The 26,649-nt window shown below is 29.7% G+C and overlaps 1 protein-coding gene across 6 annotated transcripts; it reads right to left on the minus strand.

Annotated features, from left to right (window-relative positions):
* Nucleotides 1–164: 164 nt before the first annotated feature.
* LOC114941282 (proton-coupled amino acid transporter 2) lies at nt 165–26,312 on the minus strand. Of its 6 annotated transcripts, none has more exons than XM_029316208.2 (13): nt 26,209–26,312; nt 25,136–25,182; nt 24,111–24,376; nt 13,864–13,946; nt 9,759–9,878; nt 8,258–8,408; nt 7,364–7,491; nt 7,004–7,088; nt 6,420–6,692; nt 5,957–6,135; nt 5,653–5,682; nt 5,204–5,376; nt 165–2,880 (listed from the first exon to the last, which is right to left on the minus strand). In XM_029316208.2, exons 4-13 carry the CDS (start codon nt 13,944–13,946, stop codon nt 2,639–2,641), a joined length of 1,464 nt encoding a protein of 487 aa, XP_029172041.1. In that variant the 5' UTR covers nt 24,111–24,376; nt 25,136–25,182; nt 26,209–26,312; the 3' UTR covers nt 165–2,638. The 6 variants fall into 6 exon arrangements, with proteins under 6 accessions (XP_029172041.1, XP_029172039.1, XP_029172043.1 ...); XM_029316206.2 differs by having other exon boundaries at nt 24,111–24,443; XM_029316210.2 differs by lacking the exon at nt 5,653–5,682 and having other exon boundaries at nt 24,111–24,443; nt 26,209–26,310.
* Between the last annotated feature and the right edge of the window lie 337 nt (nt 26,313–26,649).

The following is a 26,649-nucleotide window of genomic DNA, read 5'->3' on the forward strand; positions in this document are numbered from 1 at the left end:
CAAATATTCAACAGCATGTCCAACTAAAATATATTAATTCTGTTAAGAGTTTAACAAGGCTCTGTCATATAAATATAAATTTAAAGTATAAGACAGGCGATAAAAAGAGCCGATCGCGGAAGACAGTGCGTTATCCCAACGAAACTAAATTTTTTTCGTTAGAATTAAATATCTGTGCACAAGGCACCAAATTTTACTTGGTCACTGCCAAGATTTTAAAATATGAAATAATCTCATAATTTGAGATTTAATTTTAATAATCCTTTAACCCCCCTACGGAAATAAATAAATGCAAAAGAAAAATATAGATCCGAAAGTCGCTGAATCGGGAATCGAACCCGAGACCTTTCGCTTGCCGGGACTTTTCTCTTGCATTTATTTATTTCCGTAGGGGGGTTAAAGGATTATTGAAATTAAATCTCAAATTATGAGATTATTTCATATTTTAAAATCTTGGCAGTGACCAAGTAAAATTTGGTGTCTTGTGCACAGATATTTAATTCTAACGAAAAAAATTTAGTTTCGTTGGGATAACGCACTGTCTTCCGCGATTGACTCTTATCGCCTGTCTTATACTTTAAATTTATATATTAATTCTGATTAGCATTCGTCATTATTTCGTCTGTTGATAAAAATTAATTAAAAACACATGGTACATGAATAAATAATTCGTTGTGCCATATGTTGATTGTATATTCTTTTATCTTCCATCAACCTCTCTCAGAATCTAACTGACAATAAAAAAACAAGAAAGATATTTTACACGCTGCTCTATTAAATATCTTTAAGGAAGAAAATATGTACCTACTTTAACACAAGCATTCCTGAGTGAATTTGTACTCCATAATACGATACGCGACAACGTCATACATCGAACCGATATTACAGTAACTATCGTTAAGGAAAGACCTTTTAATTTGATATTACATACATGTATACATATATTACGTCGAGATCGATAATCAACGGTGAATAAAAGATATAGATTTTTTTACAAGAAGTGCTTTTTTAATATCAACAATTAAAAATGATTAAAAACGCATTTGCTTGCTTAACGAATTATTATCATTTGTGCCTAAATAATGGGAATTATTTACACACAATTAATTTTTAAGAATATTAATTTTTAAGAATAATTAATTTCCAAAGAATTCTCATTAAACTCTACAATTATAAAGAAATTAAATACTATTGATACTAGGGTATCTCAATATTGTAAATAGTCGCTGATTCATTTTTCATGATGTCATTTGTTGTTTCGTAAGCTTGTTATGTATATGTGTAAATATGTATGCATTTTGTATGTATGTATATATGCATACATATACATATATATACATATCTACACATATACATATATAAAGTTAACAATAAAGAGAACATATTATTCTATAATACAACAATATACAATATGAAACTAAAAATTGATTTTTTCTCGTCCACGTTTTGTTTCTCATATAAATATCGACACACTGACAATGAGAATTAGTTTCACCTACATTAATTTATTAATTTTATTTCCTCTTTCTTTTAAATCTGACTCTGTCATCACAGATATAGAGAAAACGGTTAAAATAATAATATCAATGTTTGTGAAACTAGCCTCCTAAGGCACATAAATAAATATACCTTATAATTAAAATAAAACGCTACATAAACAAAATAATTTTGTTTCGCATATAGGTCAAATAAGATTAAAAATTAACATTTGAATCGTGCAATTTGCTTTACAATAACATGCAATATTGAAAATATAATCTTGTCCGCTTTTAATACATTTCTGTGAGAAAAAATTTTATTTTGACGAAAAATTTAGCAGTAATTGACGCAAATATTTCTAATTCCTAATACACATATAATTATCGCTTTATTTATTAAATGTTCAATTGTTATTGAATCGTACTGTGAATTGATTAATTTCGCTGATTAACAGTATATATATTCTATATACTTTTAAAAAATTAAAACAAGAACAATTCGATAAATAAAATCTTATGTAAAGATATAACAAATACTATATGTAGAGACTATGTCTCTAAATATGTCTCTTTTCTGTATATTCTGTAATGTCTCAGTTGCGCCATTGTTGCAAAATTCGCGTGTATACAATTGAAAAGATCAACGCACTTTTATTCATCTATTCATTTTTACGTCATGCAAACTACGTTATTGTACTGCAATTCATTATTACAAGTGGAAGCCTAAACATGAAAACGCATATATATATATATATATATATATATATATATATATATATATTGAAGTTTTAACGCACACACAAGGTACGATATCCAAACAACACAAACAAAAATATCAAAATTTGTGTTGTCTGAATGATTATCATTAATAACACGATTGCTATTAATAACAATCATTGGCCATTCCACAATCATTACATTTAATCAGCTATTTCTATCAGTATCACGCATAAATTATCATTATTAGGATGTTTAATACTACTTGAACCTTAAAGCGCGTTCTACGAACATGCAAAATCTGAAAAAATGTATGTATATGTATATGAATTTGAATCAAGTTGGGCACGCGCGGAAAGAGGTGGTGTCATGGTCCGCATATCATAATGAAAGGAAAATTAAAAATAATTTGTACATAGCGCGCTTATATAGATTATTCGAGTTCAATTGCTGAACGATTTGATGATCGCCGTTACGCTCTCGTATGTTCCGGTGGCGAAACCCAATACACCGATCAGCACTATCAACACATCCTTCGTCATTGTAAAATAACTGAGACCGGTGTTGTTCCAACAGACGATCATCTCAATAATAGGTGGAAAGATAAGAGCGAGCGCGGTGCTACTGACCGCGCCGACCAGAGATATGAATAGACCCAGCTTTGGTATTGCCTCTGCCATGATAACTGAAATAATTGCTCTTAAGTCGAAAAACAAGCGTACGCATATATGTATATAAGATCTGATCAGCAATATAAAAAAAACAATGAAAGGATGAATTTTTTTTAATTTTTATTTATTGGGTCAAGTATGTTTGTCATTGATGAGGTATTAATATTAAAAGTCCCGATAAATTTGTATAATCACATAAAATAAGTCTGATGAGCCTGCAGAGCTCATTAAAGGATCTGCGAAACATAAATATTTTGCGAGACTTTTATCATTTTTATAAAGTTATGTCAAATTTTATAGTAGAAGATTTCTCGTTAACTATTCAATTTCTGATTGTTTTACGTTAAAACTTTTCAAGCCAAATATTGCGAGGAATCGGTTTATATAAAAAATTGGAGTAATTTTGTTTGGAAAAACTAGGTTGACCTTCACTTAATCTTAAAGTGATCTTAATTGAAATTCAAGATTATCAGTTGTATAATTATAATTTTAGCGGTAATTAAATGTAAACGTCGAAACTTTTCAATCATATTTCCTGAAGATACAAAATTAAAACTTATAATTCGAGAAATAGATTAATATAGATAAATATACTCATCAAAATAATTAAAAGATAAAAAAAAATGGTTAAAAAATAGTAGGTTCTCTAAATAGCTTTCTTATGTCAAAAAGTGAAGAAAAAATTGTTCTGCCACGGATTTTACTTTCTTTAAATTTTTTTGTGCAATCGGCGCGCGAAAAGTCGCCCTTTACGCACATGATGGGATTTTAAAAAGGGCTCCCTTTCCACGCACCGGTCACACAAAATATCGTAGCCAACATGTGCGGGTCATAAATCGGCCGATCGTGCGGATTGTCACACTCGGCTTCACCTCGTGCGCCAAACTTCCGCACTCTCGGCCGATTTACGATCCCCCGCACTTGTTAGCTAATATATTATTATCAAACTAACTCAAGGTTTTTTAATATATTATACACATCAATTATTTTAAACATACGGATCACTATAAAGAAATTATCACAGCAAGTCTATGATTTTTTGTCAAGTTTGGGGTACTAGAAGGCACAAAAATTTCAGTTGATAAAATTTTTAAAATTACTTTACGTAACTTCTTTTCAAAGTTTAAACAAAAAGAAGAAAACTCGCGAATTTTTTCGTTATTTTCACCTATTTGTAAAAAGTTTATGAGTTAAAAAATTTCAGTCGCTATATCATACTATAGAGCAAAGATTCAGCTTTAAGAATCCATTCTTAAAATTGCTGTACAATAATTTTTAAGGATCATTCTGGTTAGTTAGGTCAAAAAAATAGTCGATTTTTGTGAATTTTTTGTAGAAAAAGTAAACAATGTAGAAACTAAAATATTTTATATTGTATTTATTACACTTTAAAGTATATTTTTAAAAAATTTTAGTAGATTTTATTACATTCAGTAGATTTTATTAATTTACTGCAGCGGAATATAGAGCAGCCGGAATCTCCGCGCGCCAACCTGGCGAAAGTCCTCCAGGTCTTAAAATTTGTCTGAAACAGCCAACCAATCGATTTTTCTGTTAAGAATAAATGTAATTCTGGAATAGACTCCAGAATTACATTTATTCTTAACAGAAAAATCGATTGGTTGGCTGTTTCAGACAAATTTTAAGACCTGGAGGACTTTCGCCAGGTTGGCGCGCAGAGATTCCGGCTGCTCCATATTCCGCTGCAGTAAATTAATAAAATCGACTGAAATTTTTTTCAACTATACTTTAAAGTGTAATAAATACAATATAAAATATTTTAGTTACTAGGTTGTTTACTTTTTCTACAAAAAATTCACAAAAATCGGCTATTTTTTTTACCTAACTAATCAGAATAGACCCTTGATTATGGACAATTAAAATGAAATAAAATAACATTTTCTCTTCAATTTACGATAACTTGATAAGGAAAGATCGAAATTTAAATTTAAAAAAAAACGATTTTGCAGGAAAAACTTCAGATTTTAACATGAAAGTGTCAAAAAATTTTATTATATCTTCTTATGCGACATATGTCTACAAAGTGGGAAGAAATTTTCCATTTCGTTATGTTTATCGTTTGCCATATGTAAAAAATATCAGATTGAAGAAAATAAAAAAAACTGTAAACCATTGAAAATAGAGATTTCAAGCTTTAAAACTCTTTTTTAAAATTTAAATTATCATTTTTTGAAACAAAGTTTCAGCAATTTAAAATTTGTCTATTTTTTGAACAATTTTTTTGATCCCTTAGTTATTTTGAGGAGTGTATATATATTGGATAAAAATTTTTAATAATACAAGTAATATAATTTAGTAAATCTCTGAGATACTTACATGTAATAAAACATATTGCAGACCGGAAGATAATCTCCGTGAGTACCGGCCACTTGAAGGGACCGAATCGATTGACAATGCCGGGCCACATTATTGCAATCGGTACATAAAATTGCAAAGCATATGTAAGCAAAATGCTTAATGAGATGGCTGTCTTGATGCATTGCGGCAAACTGCAGAAAAATTCAGTTCGAAAAAGAGTTAGCGAAAGAGAATAGACATTCCTTCTTATATGTAGAAAGAAAAAGCTATATACATGTATATGTGGGGGAAAGAATAAAGATAGATAGGTGTCGTTTATTCTATAATTAATAATTAAAACATGCTCTTGAATGAAAACATGCCCAAAGCACATGTCTCTGTCAAGTTCTCGTATTTACGAAGCTAATATTTATTAAACTCTTAGCTAGTATTTATTAAACACGGCAAACATTGTATCAGATAAAAACCTTATTTGACTGAGGATGGCTTCCCCGGCCCTACATAAATAAAGAAGTACATAAAGAAAAATGCATATTACAAAATTTTTTAATTACATTAATTCATCTTTCAAATTATATGTAAACAACACACATTATATACAAAATCTGCAAGCTTTACTGAGCGAATTTTGATATATGATTTGGTCTTGAAATAATTATCTATCGAATTGATATAATAATTCTTCTTGACAAGATAAGTTTTGAGTCTTGTTATAAAACTCGATCCATAAATAAAAATATAATTACGTAGATAAATTCGATAAATACTTACACTCCCTCCTGCGCGAGATTGAGCGTGACTGAACCAGCAACCTCGTCACCGTACTTCAAATAAGACAGAAAACCTATTGCGACGAACATAGCGGTAACTATCACCATACCAACATTGAGAACACCCAGTGGCTTATTAAAATTATTAGGATTCTTCATTTCGTTTTTCAGTGGCAGTACCTGCATATCAACGCCTATTAGAAACACACCGTCAAAAAGCATCGATATTGACAAAACATATCGACTTATTTTATCCGAACCGGAGTCAAAAGATATTAAAGATAGTAAAAACTAAAATAAGACGAAATGATAGTATTGAGGAGAGATCCAAATGGACACAATCACCGATATTGACCAGTACCTGGAACTAGCACGATTGACCAATCAAAAAGTCATATATATATTCAGTTAACCAATAAACAATGTGTCCAATTGGATGTCATTCTGAAAATATCTGTACTTACTAGAGTAATACCCTCAAAGGAATATATCACAGTGCCAAAAAACAGAGGTAAGTTGTTCCAATCCGCAACATACCTCCTTTCATGTATGGACGGTACGTCATGGCTCATAATATATATAGTAGCGATGTAACCAGAGATCACTAAGAAATTTGCTATCGAAGATACTGGCACCAAATATTTGAGATTTCTGATCCAAGTGCTAAGCATTATGGGTATCAACACCACAGCCATGTGCTGATGAACGTCCATCTCGATTCCGTGTGCATCTAGCACCTATAATAAGTTCTTTTTTTAAGAGAAAATTCTCTCTCTTTTTTCTCTGAAAGTTTATTTTTTATATTTATTGCTAAATGTATGAATATGTCAAATTAAGACGCGTACAATTTTCTGATCTTGCTCTTTTATTAAAAAAATATTATTAATTGTAAGTGATAATATATATAGCTGTTCTTTAGTCAAGCACTTTTTAGTGATTTTTATACATATCTGCGATAAAAATAGACATGTGATTAATAAATAAAAAAAAATACTAAAGCATTATGATTCAAAAAATTAATATATAGCTGGTGGGAGATGTGTCTCACCTGTTTCATATTCGTGGAAATAAAAACGAAATACACACAGCAGAATCCGAGTTGCGTGATACACAAAAATATATTAACCAATTTTCTGCAACAAAATCACAAGAATGCAACATAAATGACATGCATATTTGCAGCGCGCTAATACCATATATGAAATCATAGAAAAAATAATTAAAAAATGTGTATAAAAGAAAAAAGAAAATGTGGATAAATTGAAAGAAATTTGTGCAAATAGCACTTAAATAAATTGAAGAATATGTATGTATAAGTGGGAATAAAATGACTATGTGTATGATTATATTTGCAGATGTTTCTTGTTATTTGGCTTTCTAGTTTTTCATTCTTTTATTTATTACACACCTCATAAGGCTCGAATATTTACGAAGTCCAAGAGGTCCGGTAGCAAAACACATCTCCACAGTTCCGGCGAATCCTGTTGCGTTCATTTCATTACCAACACGACGTGTCATCTCTTTATTGCATTTAATCTAAAAAAGAAATTATAATAATTATCAAGAGTGATTTTGTATATCTGTAAATTAATATATTACAATATTATATGTATATATATTTTTTAATATATACATATTTTAATATACTCATAAAAATATTGTGATTATTAAAACTGTAATATTTTTTTTTATATGAGAGACGAAAATATATATCTTGTTTTTCATTTATGTATAGAATATCCAATAGCATTAGGACACCTTATATCTTCTTACCATATTTGGTATATTATCGTAGCAGTCTTGCTGCTCTTTTAAAAATAAGGAGTGTAAACAGTGGGTATCCTTCTCTCTTCTACATTTTTGTCAGAAGTCTTGTCAGTGATGATCTCTTTATTTTTTAATTTTTAATTTTTTAAATATAGAACAACAATCTACAATTTTGCGTCGGTTCTGAATAAAGCCAGATTGAAGGAGTTTTTTTAAGATACTCTCAGACAACACTATGTCTAAAATTGGTGCATAAGACATCTTTAAGATGTCTTTGGGGATATCATATCATGAGATTTCTTAAAGATTTCTTAATATCTTATACACTAATATTGGACATGGTGTTATCTGGGACTCTTCTTAGTGGTTTGCCATTACTTGCCGAGAGGTGGCGATCAAATACCATAAAAATCCAAGATGTATAATTTCTGCCTGGATTTGAACCTAGATCTTTTGGCATATAGAAAACAAACGCACAACTTCCTGCATCATATACGCGATAACACTATAATTATTAATTACAAGGTATACGTACGAGAATATGTTGAGCGTGTACGCAGATAATGCCGAGAAAAATCGTCAATGGTGGTGCAAGCATCAATCCAGCATTCTTAAAAGCATCTCCTAACGCGAAGATCCCCGAGCCGACGTTACCCTTGAACAGATGCATCATGGTTTCCAGGTACCTGCAGTTGTCCAATCGTCCATTAGTACGTTCGACTTCTTTTCGACTTAACGCAAAAGTCCAATCGAGAAATAGTGAATATATATGAGCATTTGCAAAGTGAGAGAATTAACACGCAATTATAGTTATAAATCAAAATGTGATCGTACCTATGAACGTTTGGCATGCGTTTCAAATGTGCCAAGCAGTAGAAATCATTTAAAATAAACCAAAGACCCGAAACTTTGGAATCCTGCCAGAGTCATCGACTTTATTTAATTTTGTGCAGATTCATCGTTATAAACTTGTATATGTTTCGGTTTATTTATTCTATATTTATTGTCTGGCTGCGCCTAAATAAGTTTAGGCGCGTGTGTGCCCTTTGATTCAAACGATATATCATACGAATGATTGTTTGTAATTTCCCAAGAATTTCCCAGAAATAGAGATTACAATTAAATTCTGATAATTATGATATTTTTTTATTAATATGTTGATAACAAATTTGTATTTGTGATTATAAAATCATTAGTTTTAAATCATCTAGTGATTTACATAACACTAATTATTATAATTATTTGTACAAATTGAGGTGATATTTTGAAGTGTTGTTTTCATCATGTTTATTTCGTAAACTTCGTTTTTTTTAATATAAAATTAATTCAATTTAAACTTAAAAAATTTTAAACTTAAAATATTTTGAACGCGCAAAAACCTACGTTTATGATTTCCAATGATAACAAGTAACGAGTTAAATGTAGACATTACGCGAATCGATCGCAATCTCAAGACAAAAAATATTTGTTCAATTTTATCTCTTTTTCTCTTATTTTTTTTACAGTATTGCTAAAAGACGAATTTTACGATTTACTCATACGTGTATAAATATATACATATATATACTTTTACATAACTGCGTTAAAAAAAAGAAACTTAGAAAACCCACAATGTCAAACCAACGTAACATTATGGCAAAATATGACTTTTCCCGGAAAAAAGCAGTTATGCTTCGAACGTTTCATACACAGAGTGAATTAACTATTTTATCAGGATATTATAGCAACGTAGCAAAGTATTCACTTCCGTTTCTAGCGTTTCGCAATCATTTGTCATATACTTGTCACATTTATGTATCTCTATCATATTTATTTGAGATAAAATTTGTTTGTGTTTTTTTTACTTACTTTTAGGATGTACAAGATATCATTCTCGTCGCATGTATACCTCATATGCTAAATATTTTTGCATTTCTATCGATACGACCTTTGCTAATATTTATGTATAATGTATGTGACTTGTATTTATAAATTGCCTATTATTAAAAAAAAGTTTAGCCGTTTCTTTGTTCTTTTTTTATTAATATCAAACTTACGAAGTAGGATGGTGTACGGTGATACCATGCTCATTACTTCCGCCCTTCATAGGATCCCCGCCTTTTTCCATCGCTAAGATGGGATCTTTCGATTGAAAAGCTCCGTACGTCCCGCCATTTCTGTAATAAAAAAAAGTTGATATAAAAAATCAAGATATATATTATTAATAATTAAATATAATACAATTAAATAACATAAATAATTAATTTTAATTTTAATTTGCGCGATTATGGTGTTTTTAAGTTCTATTTAATCGCCAAGAATGAAAAAGTTATATTTCTAAGTTGACATGTCGCAGCATGTAACGATCTCCTGATATTTTAAATGCTTATCCATGTAACAATGGCGTTAATTGCCGGATATGCGCACGTGTGCGCATATACTGTGATTTTCAAGCGAGATAATTAAATTTCCACAATTAACATTTATGTGATGTAAACGAGAGAAAAACATACTTTTTGAATCCGATAGGTATGATAATTATGCCAATATGTCATTCTTGGTAACGATGTGACACATGATATATAATATGTCTGCAAATTCGAGACAGAGATGATTTAGCTCAGTGGATATATCGTTTTTCTAATCTAAATGCAACAATTTATTCTGATATTATAGTATAATGATTCACACGGCTAGACTTACTTTTCAAATAAAACTTAATAAAATAAAATTTAAATTTGAATTTAAAAAAACTGATATAATTTATGACAAAACTCGTTATTAAACTTGCTTATTAACAATCGCATAATGCTAGATCGTAACGTTATTTGACAATCATTCGCAATAATTATATAACTTAATAATTCGATGCTTCAACGAGATAATTGAACGACAGAGCGTGATCAATCAATTAATAATGCAACACACGATTATATACTAATCCGTAATCAATTATTATCTATATCTATTTATAACATCTCACATTATTAATTCATTTAACAACTATTAATTATCAATTAATTTAACAACATTACATAATAATTTTCTCTTTTCACTCTTTTTCATTAATGTAATTAGAACAAATTCAATTAAAGAAAATTATGATTAGTCAAAAAAGTAATATATAATGTATATGTGCAAAGTGAATAATACAATTATTAGATAAAACTATGTTTATAATAAATTATTTATAATATCGACTTAATTAAAAGATCTGAGAAAGATTGTCAGAGAAAATTATGCATATACATATATGCATTACAAGGATTACTTATATGTTTTGCGACAACTTTTTTCGCCCGGAGAACGAGACGAGCAGAAATCGTTGTCAAAAAAAAAAATTTTAATTATTCTTTAGAAAATAATTACGCGGAAACTAGGAACGTGGTTGCTCCGCACGTGCCGCAGCGGAACGCCAGCCGACGGATACGCGAAATCACTCGATTTTGGACGCCAGATATGGTCTTGCACGTGTCAATTCGCGACACATGAAATTACGCGAATATCCGGCCGGAAGTTCCGCGACGGATCGGCTGCTCACCTAATGGCAGAGGGGCAGGGTATGGTTGCCACGAAAAAAATAATAAGTAGTTCACTCGAAGTCACGTGAAAATAATCATACGGATTAGCATGTAATGAGCGCGACATCACGAAGAGACAGAGAAGATTAAGAGACGCGAGGTTGAGATATAAAACAATTTCAGATTTATTACAATAAGAAAAGATAAGTATTATAGCAGATAATATAATTTAAATAATTTGAAAAATTAGAGAGAAATATAATTATTGGTTTTACAACGTAGAGAAAAAAAATAATACAAAAAGAAAAGAATTCGCTATAATTTCCGTAATGTAAAAAATAATTCCAATAACCAATTAAACTGACGATACTACGCCAGAACCAATCAAATATAATCGTAAGAAAAATACTGCAACAAGCTAGGCTCGAAATATAACTTTACATACGTCAGGTATGCGACAATCGTATCCCAGCAAACACCGATATATAATTGTTACATTGCTATAATAAAACGGAATATAACAGGTAATATATAACGTGTACGTTACATGTAACATCCATGTTAGTTGTAATTTCCCACTCATGGATGTAACATTTTAATATAACATATATTACATTGTAGTTATATTGTAATTATATACCAAATAGCACATTGATGTATTGATAAGTCAGTGCTATCTTGGGATATAATGACAATATAACTACAATGTAATATATGTAATATTAAAAATGTTACATCTATGAGTGGGAAATTACAACTAACATATACGTCACATGTAACATGCTTGAGTATATAACATTTATATACTGTGTTTGCTGGGATAATATAAGACATAAATGAAAGAGTGAAACAAAGCGTTCGGTTCTCATGAGAATCAAAAATTAGATTCTAAAGGTTCTCGACAAGCAGAGAGCTAAAAATCCCGTTGACAGGCAATAAATTTAGATTCGATGCGAATTTGCAGGTGGCCTGCAGTTTCCGACTATCGCGGTCTCTCACTCTCGCGTGCACGCACTCTCTGTCCTTGTCGCTTTCGCGCTCTCGCACGCGGTCGCGCTGTCTTTTCTTTCTCGGCGATACTATACACGACACCCGAATTACGCGACGAACAAGCTTACAATTACGCGATTCGCTTCACACATTCGCACACGAATTACTCGACATATGGTGCTTTCCATTTAGCAACACAAAACGACACAAGCGTCATTCTATCTTTGTTCTACATTCTATAAGAATAAAGATAGAATGATGCTTGTGTCGACTTGTGTTGCTAAATGGAAAGCACCAATACTTATCACAAACGCAATCATACAAACACAAGAAAAAGCGCAACAACAATAAAACCCCGGAGAGACGTAGCTTTCGCGAAGATAACGACGCTAAATATCACAAAGCTCTTTGCCGCTTGACTCCAATTGCACTTGCTAAATCACCAAGATTTAATCTCGACAATGGGCTTAGCCCACACGCTAAATTACTACACTAAATATGGCGATCGGGCCAGAGCGGTCAAGGCTCAGAATTCACAAGGAGCGGACGTGTTACTTGCGTGACTCTTAGACAGGATAGCCTCACCGGAAAAATTCTCTCCTGGTCCTTGGGCCTCACCAAATCTCTAAATCCATTTTTCCTCCGAGCTTCTTCCCTTACTCTCTCAACACGTCTAAGTCGGACCAATCTGCCAAATCTTCCGACTTGCTATCGGCCCTACTAAACAAAGCCGGTATATTTTAGAAATATCTATGAAACATGTCGGTAACCCTAAATGTCCTACTTCTTTTATGTTACATATGGGATGTTCTATTTGCGACGTTCCTGAAACGTTTAAAGAATCTAAATGGTTTCAGGAACGTCGCAAATAGAACATCCCATATGTAACATAAAAGAGGTAGGACATTTAGGGTTACCGACATGTTTCATAGATGTTTCTGAGATATACTGGCAAATTTGTTTAGTGGAGGTAGCCGGGCGAATTCGACGAGTAGGGGGTAACACGCGCGAGAGCCAGTTAGGGTTTTCCGCGATTTTCCTTACTCGCGTGACAGTAACACAGCGTAAGGGATAATCTTGGTGTACTTCTCGCGATAATTAATTTTTATTTTATAAATCTACCGAATTTTTAACAATACATCGAGCCTCTCGCGGGCTCGCATCGCTGGTTATCTCGTTAGGGTATTCGGCCGGCGGAGTCCTATCGGAAAGGATGCGGGGGTGCGGAGATTCTCCGCGGGTTTCCAACCCTTTCTGCGCCTGTTGGCGGGTGCGCTTCTGCAGTCCCCTCGCCTCCCGGCCGAATTCCTTAAGCTGACTTTGTTTGTGGGCTTGCAAGGTCGGCCATATCCTTCGTGAATATTTTTTAGCCCTATGTTTGCCGCTTTTATTGACTTCCTCGACAATCTCTCGATGTAAATACGTTATCCTCTCAGCAAGGCTCCCGAATAATACATAAAAAAAAATAAAAATAAAACGCGTTACTAATCATATACTTTTGCGCCACTAACTCTCTCTCTCTCTCTCTCCTCTCTCTCTCTCTCGCTCTCTCTCTTGCTCTCTTGGCGTGGCCGCTCGACTTTCTGTCCCGCGTCAGGGAGTGCACGTGCGTCGGGACGACCACGTCACAGTTTATTATAAATATATTTACCCAAGTGCCTGCTTGAATGCTGTTTCATTGTCATGAATGGAATTCTTCTTCTGCGCAGAAATCGGACTGCTGTTCAGTTCCATCTGTAAAAGATGACAGTGAAAACATGCTTCAAAACTTAATAAAGATACTGTGACTAGTGTTTGCTGTTATCTAAATAAAATTATATAGATGATCATCTAGATGGAACTTTAGCATTATCTTATCTTTATATAGATAATAAAAATATGCATTATCTGCATCTGCATATCTTTACATGAAAAAAAGTGTTATCTTTACTAAATTATTTAGAATAATGTTCAGATAATTTGATTTAAAATTATACCGCATAAAAATACTTAAGTAGTAGAATTTAAATATATTTGTATATCCCTTTTATAATTTACATTTTTTATAACTATTTACATAAACAGTCTTAAAAATATTATCTGGAAATTATCTAGATGAATCGCTATATAATTTTATCTTTTATATCTAGATATATTTAAAATAAAATTATCTCTTTATCTTATCTAAGATAAATTTACATATTTTTATCTCATTTTTATCTTGCTAATTTTTAAATCTAAGCGCAACATTGACCGTAACCGAAATATAGTAATATAAATATTTTCACGTCTGATTTTATATTATATTTAAGGTATGTTTAACAGTTATTTGATTTCAATTTGTGATTATGAATTATAATTTGTTTTAATTCGTTATTTTAAGGCTTGAAAAGGACCCAAAGGGTCAAAACGTCGTCTATGTGACATCATAAGAATAAAGAAAGTATTTTTTGACAGTTGGGTCGTTCGTAATGTATCTTGTAATTTTATTTCACTATCGACACGGAAGTTATTCCACTATTTTAAATATGTTTAATTATATAAATATGTACCCTGCCAGCACCGGTACGTGTCAAATACGTCATTATGACTTGCTAATCGTCACACGTTACGTTGTAACGACGTCACAACTAGTGTTCGAAACGTAATTGTCACGTTGCGACGTTTTTGCGACGTAACAATTTCGTGTTAAATTTAATTTTTAAAAATAAGATATATTCTTATTTCAATTTATTTTTATAAATACCAACTACAAAACTAAACAATCCAACATATCAATTAATTAAATTCTTTTATATACGTTACGTCGCGGCAACGTGCAAAAGACGTATCATATTTTTTTGCGACTTTGTGACTAGTGACTTGTGACGTCTAGTGCTGACAGAGTATATTATGGAATATATGCATGGTCTATCAGAAAAGTAATGAAATTGAATCTGTAGCAACACTAACAATAAAAGATCACGCAAAATGTAAAATATACGTAAGTATGTACAAAGTGTATATATAATATATACAGTATGTGTATGTTTTTCGAATACGTGTAATAACACATGTATTATACAAAGAGATGTCATAATAAAAGTCCATTATCCTGTCTGGACTTACATGATGACACATAAATGAAGCCAGTATATTATCAAGAAGTGCTATAGCGCCTCTCGCCAAGTATTGTATATAAAGCAATAATAAAGTCTTACAGAAGAGAAATATTATACAGTGATATCTTTCATCCAAGAATGATAAACTTGTCTGAACATAATTTTTAGATTAATTAATTTTTTTTTTTAAATAAAACTATTTTTATACCAAAATTGGTTAATAATATGCGTGTATATTCGAGAAATATTCGACACGTGTGCTTTGTTTCTATATATTGACGCTATATATCATGATTGTATTGATGAGTTATTCACGAAACGATGACAGTTGCTTTAAAACAAAATAATATTATCAAAATGCATCGAATATATCCCAATACGTGCCAATTTATACTGACCAGAAATATGTAAATGCAATTTTCTGTTCAGCGCCAAGTAAGTACGGAAATGCGAAATATGCAGATCATTAAGCATTATTGACTTGAAATAATATACGATTACTCATATATTTTTACGTTTTATATACGTCTTGTTCGTTTTCTTGCCGTACACACGTTTCTTTTTCGCTGAAAAAGCATTTGCAGCCAATAAAAATAGACGTCGACTTCTTTGGTATTATTCCATTATTAACAACGTATATTGTCGTTCACCAATTAAATACGCGAGTTGTCCCTCTGTACGTAAGTCTTTTTATTGATTAATTTCTTAATTAATCTATAGCGTGCGCAGTATTTAATCTCGTGATCAATACATGTTGAAATACCGATTGAGGGATAATTTGAAATATGAAAAATGACAATTCTGTTTTGCACGATAGTATCATGACTCATATACAGGGTGTTTCCTAAATAAATTCAAAAATTTAAGGAGATATTTTTTACTCATTTTATGAAGAAAAGATCCTACAAACATACTTTAAGCTGCTTTGTTTTTAAAATACAAAATCAAAATGTCAAAGTTGTAAAAAATATGGAGAATATATAGAATTATCAAACTCCAAATCTTCAAAACACCAAACAGAATAAAGCAGATGATTTATTAATACACATAATTATCAGCTTTTAAATTACAGTTTTTAATTTCAATTTTTTATTTTAACTCTAAAACAATTCATCATTTTAAAAAACTCAAGAGGCAATTTTTAGAATTTAAGTCCGGAATTATTTAAAAATTATTAAATTTAGAAAGAAACTGTAAGGTACCATTAAAAAGCTAAATGTGATTTTTTATACGCACAATTCTAGTGAATCTAAAAATATTTCATTGATACTAGAAAATTGTTCTTAAGAACATATGTATCAAATTTTTTAAAAATATTGCTTTCGAGAGTTTCAAAATTTTTATATTTTTTCACAACTTTGACATTTTGTATTTTGAAAACAAAATGATTTGACATATGTTTATAGAATTTGTCTTCATAAAATAGACCAAAGAATATCTTCTTCAATTTTTTGTACCTACTATACTTAAGAAACACTCTGTATATGTGTCACAAAATTGTTAGAATAATTTCTTCGATAAGTTTTTATTTTTCTTTACATAATCAGTTGACATATAACAGTCAATATGTCAAATAAATCAATCAATCTTATTACAGTTGATTTATTACTTAAGATATATCACTTTTTATAAGTATACATATATGTATACATATATGTGTACTTTCTTTTTATATTTCATAAATTGCATAAAAAAGCATGTGGATTATTCTTATGACGAGTTTTTCAATCAATCACACAACTAATGCGCGTTGATTTCTAATAAATATCTTTATCTTTATGTTCGTTTTTCTTATTTCTTTTTAATTATAAGATAATCGAGGAACGAAAAAATTTCCCTAATAATGCAGGAAACTTTTTAAACAGATAAGCGATGAAAAGAGAGACAAGTTTTGTACTATCTAATCTTCACTTATGCATGTCCGTTTTTACATTGTAAACTGACAGAAAAGAGACTAGTAGAGGTAATATTACAAGATTACGACACACATTTTTTTAAGTAAAATAGAAAAAGGAACGATCTTATATATTAATCATGTCATGTAAAACGGTAGTAATCATTTCCTGCGCCACTTTACTTTTAATAGTCTAAATGAGCCTAATCGAGATAATCCTCTTAAGTTACACACAACTTGGCTTAATGTAAATCGTATGCGCGCGCATGTTACACGTTTTTAACATCTATGTAAGCCTTTCTTGAGCAAAAAAAGTGTCGGGGATTCTACCAGAACTCAATCGTGGGAGATCTATCCTCTCAATAGACAGATACTCTGCCCTTGAGCCACGGATCGCAGAGCGATTACATACAGTGTGCTTAGATGATTTTAAAATTAGCTAGATAAAGATGAGATAAAAATATATAAATTCATCTTAGATAAGATAAAGATGATTTTGTTTTAAATATATTTAGATAAAAGATAAAATTATATGGCTATTTATCTAAATAATTTTATAGATAATAATTTTTAAGACTACTTATGTAAACACACAGTTATAAAAAAATGTAAATTATAAAAGTGATATAAAAATATATGTATTCATACTTTTATTTATAAATTTTTATCGCTTACTGCTTAAGTTCTATTATTTAAGTTTTTTATGTGCTATATAATTCTAAACCAAAATTATCGGAAAATTATTCCAGATAATTTAGTAAAAATATTTTTTTTTATCTAAGATATAGGTATAGATAATACATATTTTTATTATCTATATAAAGATAAGATGATGGTAAATTTTCATCTAGATGATCATCTATATAATTTTATTTAGATAACAGTAAACACTGTATACACAGCGACACCTAGAGTGAACATTTGTGTCTAGAATTGTGTCTTCACGTCTTCACCGTCCACACGCAGTAAGTATTGCAATTTTAGAATAGTGTTGTACATTTATTTGTGTCTACGTATTGACAAAAAGTGTCGTATCTGTCTACACCTCTTTATGCTTAAGATTGGGAATTTACTCTGGTGGATCATCCAATTTTTATGAATCAGTCAATATGGATAAACATATATGCTTGCTGCTGTGGTAATATGCTTACATGTATATCGCGATAAAAAGATAGCATAAAAGATGAAAAAGAGAATTAAAGAGAATAAGAAGGCGTTAAATAATTGTTGCGCGAGTTGTTCAATTGAAACTCTACGCTGAGAAACTTTCAACAAAGAAATTAAAAGTATTGTTTTTATTTTTTTAATTCGCTTATACTACCTAAGTAGCAAACTAACGTCATTTTTATATACGTTTAATGTCATTCGACGTCAAAATGATATGCTTGCTACCTGGGTACTCACTGAAATAAGCTACAAGTAGGATTCTCTTTAAGTGTAAATAGAGTATAAATATTGTACACACGTTGACACTAATTATAAGTGTATACGTTTGATCTAAACCAGAGTTGGCATATTTTAAATATGTTTTTGTTTTATTAAAACTTGTTTAAAACAATGTCCACTGTTTTAAATATGTTTTATGTTTTAAATATTTTTAAACTATTGTTTAATGAAATAAAAATATTAAAATGAGTATTATTTTAGTAGAATGTTTATTTTTAGATATTAAACAATCAATATATTTTTTGCTTATTTGAAACATGTTTTTTTTTATTTTACTTGAAAACATAAAACAAAAAACATTGTTTTAAACAAAAAAAATGTTTTTTGTTTAAAATAAAAAAAATTTTTTTGCCAACCTAATCTAGACACAAAAGTGTCGCCGTGTATACACGTCGGTCATAAAATGGGGTTGACATCAAAATGCAAATGAAATAACATGCTAACTATTTACGGTTCACGTCGTATAAATATAGCACTTTACATAGGAGCGCTCAATCAATCATTATCTGCGAAATACGCGCGAAAAGATTACTCGCTATTTATAGGAGGATAATATACAAACGCAAAACATTTCGCAAAACATAATTGACGTAGAAAAAGGCCGGGTAATTGCAAAATTGTTCGTAAAGTGAGTTCAATAGCGCTCTTGCATTTAATACACAGCAATAGATAACGCTAAATAGTAAAGAATTGCAAATATACTGACGCGTTATTCTTAACCTGCTATTATACGTATAGTAACTTACATAACGAACTTGTTGCTCAATACCGTATTAAATGAAAAGTTATTGACGAAGATATATATATATATATATATATATATACGTAGACGGAATAATTTTATAGACAAATCTTTTTCTATTCGAATACGACAGAAATAAAAGATCATACGCATATGACAGGATTGAGCAATTTAATACATAAATATCTCGGTAAAACAGAATCTTGCGTGTTTATTTGTGTATATATGTATGAAACAAATATATATACATATGTATATATTTATCTGTTACATACACGTATACACATTTTATATATCTTAAACAATACACTTTATCAAATCCTCGATATTATTTTGCACATCCATATATGTGACTCATATTTGACTGATATAGTTTATCATTGAGCGATTGTAACGGGCAGACAAATAAACTATGTGATTTTAAAACGAATGTTTTACAAGAATGTGACAATATAATTTTTCTAATAATCCATTTTTTTCTCATTGTCAGAATTACAGACGTAAATATACGAATTATATATATACTTGACAGAATTAGAATTATTCGCGGCTCATCAAGATCCGATAAGATAAAATCCGAAAGTTTTAAATAAAATATAAAAGTCAATTCAAATGTAGCAAGTAAAATAATTATACTTCATCACATTGTAATTTATAATATTTATTTCTAATGCACATTAACTATTAATACTCACATTAAAATTTATAATGCACATATTTATAATGCACATAATTTATGTTAATTATGCAATTAAATAGTATATTGAGGTAACGTAACATTTATATTAATTTTTTTTCTTTTTTCAAGTAATAAGATCCGATTATTCAGATAGATAAGTACGATTGAAGAAACGTTCAATATGCAAAATAAATAGAAACGCAAGATTATACAACTATCGAATGATTTAAAATAACCAACTCAGGGATATATCCTACGTAAAAAAAAATCTTATAACAGAAAGCTAACACGATAAAAAAACTGACACGATATTCGTCGAATTTATACTCCGCTTTTTATTGTTAGTTAATCATATAATCATCACGATAAATATACCGTCGACGTACTTATTCAGTTAGTCAACTTAATGCAATCGTCGTAATTGCTCTCGTAATTCGTCAGAAGTTTTTTCAACATGCCGACTACGTGATCATGTCGGTCAAAGTGAAGCAGAATGGCATTATTAAGTAGAGTATAATATCATTCGATTAACCGACTCTCTTAAATCATAATAATGACAAGGACAATTATTGCAATTTATAAATTACCACAATACAATTGTCGAATTTATGCCAAGCTATCACATACACAGCTGTCAAATTAAATTCACGATATATAATGGATCGGCTAATTGAGACCGAGAACTCTCTTTCTGAAACAACCCAAGTCACTGTCTGCGCGTCACGTGTCTGCTTTGACCGATGCAAATTCACTTTTTGGCAATGTTACCGCTGGCGACGACATCACCAAAATAGAAGTGTTCGCCGGCTCCCGGTTAGTTAACCGGTCACGTGCATTTTTATCAGACGCGAACTGCGATTGTTTTAATAAAGCGCCAATAACGTTTGACATTTTTGCTTCTACGAAAAGAAAAAAAAAGAAAGAAGAATTTTAGAGAAAGAAATTCCTCGGATTTTTTTTCTCGCGAATAACAGCAGTATTCCTCAAAATTTATCAGACATCATAGAAAGTTACATTACTTATGTAAGTAAATGTAATCGCGTAAATCGTCTGTAAGAAATAACGAGATTAAACTTAGAGCGACGAATAAAAATGCGTAGTATAAAAGAATGTAATATGTTCCGAGTATATTTTTAAAAATGTTTTAAAAAATTTTGAAACTTTATTAATATTTTTGCAATTAAATCTAAAGAATTGGATAACATAATTCAAAAAATTATCTTTCGAATTTATATCGAAAAATAATATGATTACTAAAATTCAAATAAATCTAAAAAATTTGATAATATAATATTTGAAAAATAATATAATTTAAAAGATAAAAAACTGATATATTATGGAAAATTGATATATTATTTTTAAAATAAAATATAATATATATATTATTTATTGTAAAAATTTATGTTAAATAGCTTATACGGTAATGATAATCTTCCTGCATTTTAATATTTAATCTTTTAAAAGCAGTTTTAAATTACATACATTCGGCCTCCCAGTCAGAAATAATCGGTCGAAAAGACGTCGAATCGATATCGATTCGACCAATTCGACATCGATTTGACATCGATTCGATGTCGGTTCGACGTCGATGTAACTATCATTTCTGGCTGGGCTTATATATTATATATACATACATAAGTTTGTCAATCATATGAGATAAATCAGTATCATTATATACGATAAGCCATGCCCGACCTATTCTTATCAAAAATTAAACGCGCGATCCAATGTAAGTTAAAAATATATAATTTTTCCGTCTAGCATTTGCTCGTATAAATAAGGCAATTAAAGAATGTTTCGCAAGCTGAACCTTAATAATGCGAACGATGTAGCACGAAATAATGATATTTCTATTCAATGGAAATTTTTTCTATCGTGTGCGTCGTAAGTGTTACTGATTTTCTTCACTATTTCCTGCTTCGATATACAATCGCTGATCTAAATTATTATTGCACTTGTTATCCTTGAAGTATGCTGCCGGAAAAAATAAAACTTTTTCTTGGTTATCTATATAAACATTTACAAAGGTATGCCGGCATAATTCATAATCGTATCACGTGAAACGCACGTGATATTTCGAAATATACAGGTGCATTGCCTAAGAGATATGTATATACATATTCGAATTCGCAGAATTCCTATTACGCTTCAGAATTCGATGATGAACATCTTCGCTCAATCATATAAGATAGCACAATTAATCTTACTTCGTATATTACTTGCAAGGTTGAGTAATAATTAGTTAATTTAATTAAAAATTTTAAAAAAGTTAAAAAGTTATTAACTTCTAACTTATCTTAGTTAAATTAAAATGTATTAATTATTAACTTCAACTAGTTACTTTTTACCTTAAATTTATTAACTTATTAACTTTTTTCCTAAGTTAAATTTTTTTATTTCTGAATACCATTATTGTTTTTTATAAATATATTATTTTTAAATTAAAGTATTATTAATTTTTATGTTGATATTGTCATCAGTTGTAATTACCACTTGTAATTAAAATATATTTCTATGTAAAAATCAAAATTTCTTTGTTATTTATTATTGTAAATTTTAAAAGAATTAAAAAACAAAATTCTAATTTAGTATAAATAATGTTTTCAAAAATTAACTTTTGATTTAACTTTAGTTAATTTAATCGTAACTTTAACTAAGTTAATTTTTTGTTCATGCAACTTTTAATTTAACTAAATTAATTTTATAAGCAACTAACTTTAGTTTAATTTTAAAAAATCATTAGCTTACCCAACCCTGATTATTTGTAATCAAATCTTATTTTGGTGCTAAAATCTGATTAGTGCGATGGATGCTTGCCAAAAAATCTTTATTATATTACGCCGAACAAAATTGCAAATATAATGCAATGTTGGTGGAGAGAGAACTTCGGAGATAAATGGTATAAATGTATATTTGCGCAGAAAGATTAACACCAGCCCGAAAGAAACTTATCTGCATCGGGATAGCACATGACAAATATTGTCATAAAAAGTAAAGCCTCAATATGCTGGTAAAACGTTGCAAAAAAACTATGCATAATTTACGATTAATAAAACTGAAACAAAGATGTCCTTCACTAAAATAAATTTTCACACGCGGTTTTTTTCTCGAAAAATTTTAAGCATAAATAATAAAAACCGATGACTCACAAGTCGCACAATAAGAATAAGATATATGTGTAAATGTGCAGCAGATGCTGAATATTTATATTTCGAATTGTCAGCAAAATAAATAATTTCAACATAAAATAATAATAATAATAATAATAATAATAATAATAATAATAATAATAATAATAATAATAATAAAAATAATGTTTATAGCGAAATTCTTTTTTGCAAATTCTCTCAAGATAAAGCGTAATCTCTAATTATCTGAACGCATCTTGCTGATGTAACAAATATAAATAAATAATGAAACAGCAGAATTGATTCGAAAAAAAAAATCTTTAATTCTGAAATATGCTTATGAAAATATTTACGTTCAACGGGTTCGACAAACTCGCATATCAAGAAATATATACCATGAAAATAGTATATTTTGTGCAACTGCATTTGCGCAAAACTACACCAAGTAGCTCCAATTTCACTTTCAAAGCCTGTCAAACCAACAAATTGTCACTGTTACAAATCTATCGCGTTCAACATTGAAGCAACAAGTTCAAAGTTATCGCATTAACTATTGCTCATATATTATCAGTCGTAATAAATAATTCTGAAGACTTATGTAATTTCAAACACGAGAAGATTATTGGTATATCAAATTTTGAATTTAATCCATTTGCACGTCACGTGGAATCCTTGAAAACGCGCGCGCTGTGCATGTACATTTTAAGCACTTCGTACTTTCTCTATTGGGATTTCAAGGAAATCCGCTCATTCATTATTCCAAGTTACGAACAAGCGTCCGCGACAACAAATGAGCTCCGACAATCGCTGAAGAAACCATTGAAATCGGCAGTATCGTTACACATTGACGAACATCGAATATGCACTAAAATATATAAACCCACAACGAGAATGAACGGAAGGCGTATGGTGCCTATAAATGCACGTACCTTCTCTTTCACAGTCACGTTATCAATATATCAGTTTAGTGTAACCGGAGAATCGGACGCGGATAACCCATGGATGTGTGGTGCCCGTTGCTGCTTTGTTCGGTCGGCTGCTTACGCGTGACTGAAACGGTGTCGGCGAAATCGAGTGGTATATTCGCGCCGCAACAAACACTCCGAAGGCTGTCTACTTCCTTCTGGTCTGCTCGCTCGTCGGCCCGGTGCTAAAACGCTCTCCGTTCCGCGTCCCTTTATTCTTGGCACCAGACCTAGGGCAGAGACCGTGTCGGTTTCGTCACGGACCGAAAATCGACCTCAATCTCGCGAGTAGTTCCCCTAATAGGAATAGCCATATATCTCCACTCTTTATAGTTGTACAGAGGTTATATCGTTCGAGTCAGAGAGTCAAAACAAAGTATTTTATTGATAAAATATTTAATTAAATATATTAAAAAGCAGGATTAGGTAATAATAACTATAAATAGTTAATAGTTACTAACTACTTACTTAATTAGTTACTAATTAGTTATTAATTACTAATAGTTAATTAGTTAAAACTTAATACATTTTAACTTAGCTCAGTTAAATTACAATGTATTAATTTTTAACTTCAACTAATTATTTTTGACCTTAAACTTATTAACTTTTTCCTAAGTTAAATTTTTTTATTTTTGAATACCATTATTGTTTTTTATAAATGTATTAATTTTAAATTAAAGTTATATTAATTTTTATGTTCATATTGTTATCAGTTGTAATTACCAAAAATATATTTCTATATAAAAATCAAAATTTCTTCGTTATTTGTTATTATAAATTTTAAAAGAAATAACAAACAAAATTCGAATTTAATATAAAGTAATAAATAATGTTTTTAAAAATTAACTTTTAATTTAATTTCAGTTAATTTAATCTTACCTTAACTTTAACTGAATTAATTTTTGTTTATGCAACTTTTAACTTAATTAAATTCATTTTATAAGCGCCTAACTTTAACTTAACTTAGTTTTAAAAAATCATTAACTTACCCAATCCTAGTAGTCAGACAAGCGAGTGAAGAAAAACTCACAGTGAACTAAAGAAAGAGATTATAATCGAGCGAATTAAACATCATTTAAAGACGTCGCGCCGATTATAATGATGCTATACTTTCTTGTGAATGTAATCAAAGGTTAATGAGTCGGAACAAAGCAAGAATCTTATCATTAAAGCAAGTAGATATACTGAAAAAAGATATTAAGTTGACTAAACCTTTCAACTAAATATTATCTTGTTAATTGAACATATAAACATATTTAAAATAAATATAACATAATTTAAATTAAAAAATTTTTTATATATAACAATATAAAATTATATAGAAACATATAAAATTATACATATAATTGCAAAATTATATATGAAATATGTCCATACATAATTAGATAAAAGTGATTTTTATATATAATTATATAAATTTACATAAATTTATATATATATATATATATAAAATAAATAAGTATTTCTTCATATATATATATATATATATATATATATATATAAAATAAATAAGTATTTCTTCATATATATATATATAAATATACTATTTATGTTTTATATATATTTTGACATGATTATATATAAACCCTTATAATTTATATATAAATTTATATAATTATGTATAAAAAATGGACATATTTCACATATAATTTTACGATTATATGTATAATTATACAGTTATTTATATATAATTATATATAAAAATTTTTTTAACGGGTATATTTGACTTAAATACTAATTTATGATCAAATTACAAAATAGAAATTTGGTTAAAAGGTTTAATCAATAATTAATAATTTTTTTTCAATGTATAAAGAAATTTCAAAACTACAAGACCTGATATAATATAATAACAGCATCAATATTGACTTATTGTGTATACATATATATATATATATATATATATATATATATATTCACTTTAATAGATAAAAAATTGTTTTGAACTTTAAACAAATATAATAAATCATATGATTAATCGTTTTGTTTGTATGTAAACTTTTGTTTAGTTGAAAATGTAAAAATATTGTTTGTAATATTAATATCAATGAGAAAATCCGACCTCGTTATTGACGTATGTCCCCGATGAAGGTGTTTTAAATCCCTTGATCTTTATTAAAAATAAGAATGCATTCGAGGTATCAAGGCCACATGCACGTACCGTATGAACCGCAATTAAAACCAGGCGAACAGGAAACCAATGTGGGAGACGCAGTATATAAGGAGAGATAAGGAGCGCATATAGTATTGAAATATTCACACCTAATCAATTTTGCAACTCCAAGAAACTCGCCTCTAATCTAAGAACACAGATACGGAAATGAGATTATACGTACAATTTTATATGCGTGGGTTGGCCTTAAACACGTTTCATCGTGAATGAGTGTATGACGTTACCTATCCAGATAAGGACACTTCTACAATAATTGTGTTAAGATGATTCTGCAAAACATCTTTTGCTACAATAAAATTTTGTAATTATGTTGCATGTAATTATGTTTTT

This window comes from Nylanderia fulva, unplaced genomic scaffold (genome assembly GCF_048542155.1).
Source record: "Nylanderia fulva isolate GAGA-0341 unplaced genomic scaffold, ASM4854215v1 Scaffold44, whole genome shotgun sequence".
Lineage (NCBI taxonomy): Eukaryota > Metazoa > Arthropoda > Insecta > Hymenoptera > Formicidae > Nylanderia > Nylanderia fulva.

Bases quoted from the DNA above. Each gene is read 5' to 3' on its own strand.
- LOC114941282 (XM_029316208.2), bottom strand. From the start codon at position 13,946: ATGGAACTGAACAGCAGTCCGATTTCTGCGCAGAAGAAGAATTCCATT. The intron at 8,409-9,758 runs GTAAGTTTGATA...GGACAACTGCAG, and splicing joins ACCGTACACCATCCTACTTC to GTACCTGGAAACCATGATGC. The intron at 5,377-5,652 runs GTTTTTATCTGA...ATTTTTCTGCAG, and splicing joins GCCATCCTCAGTCAAATAAG to TTTGCCGCAATGCATCAAGA.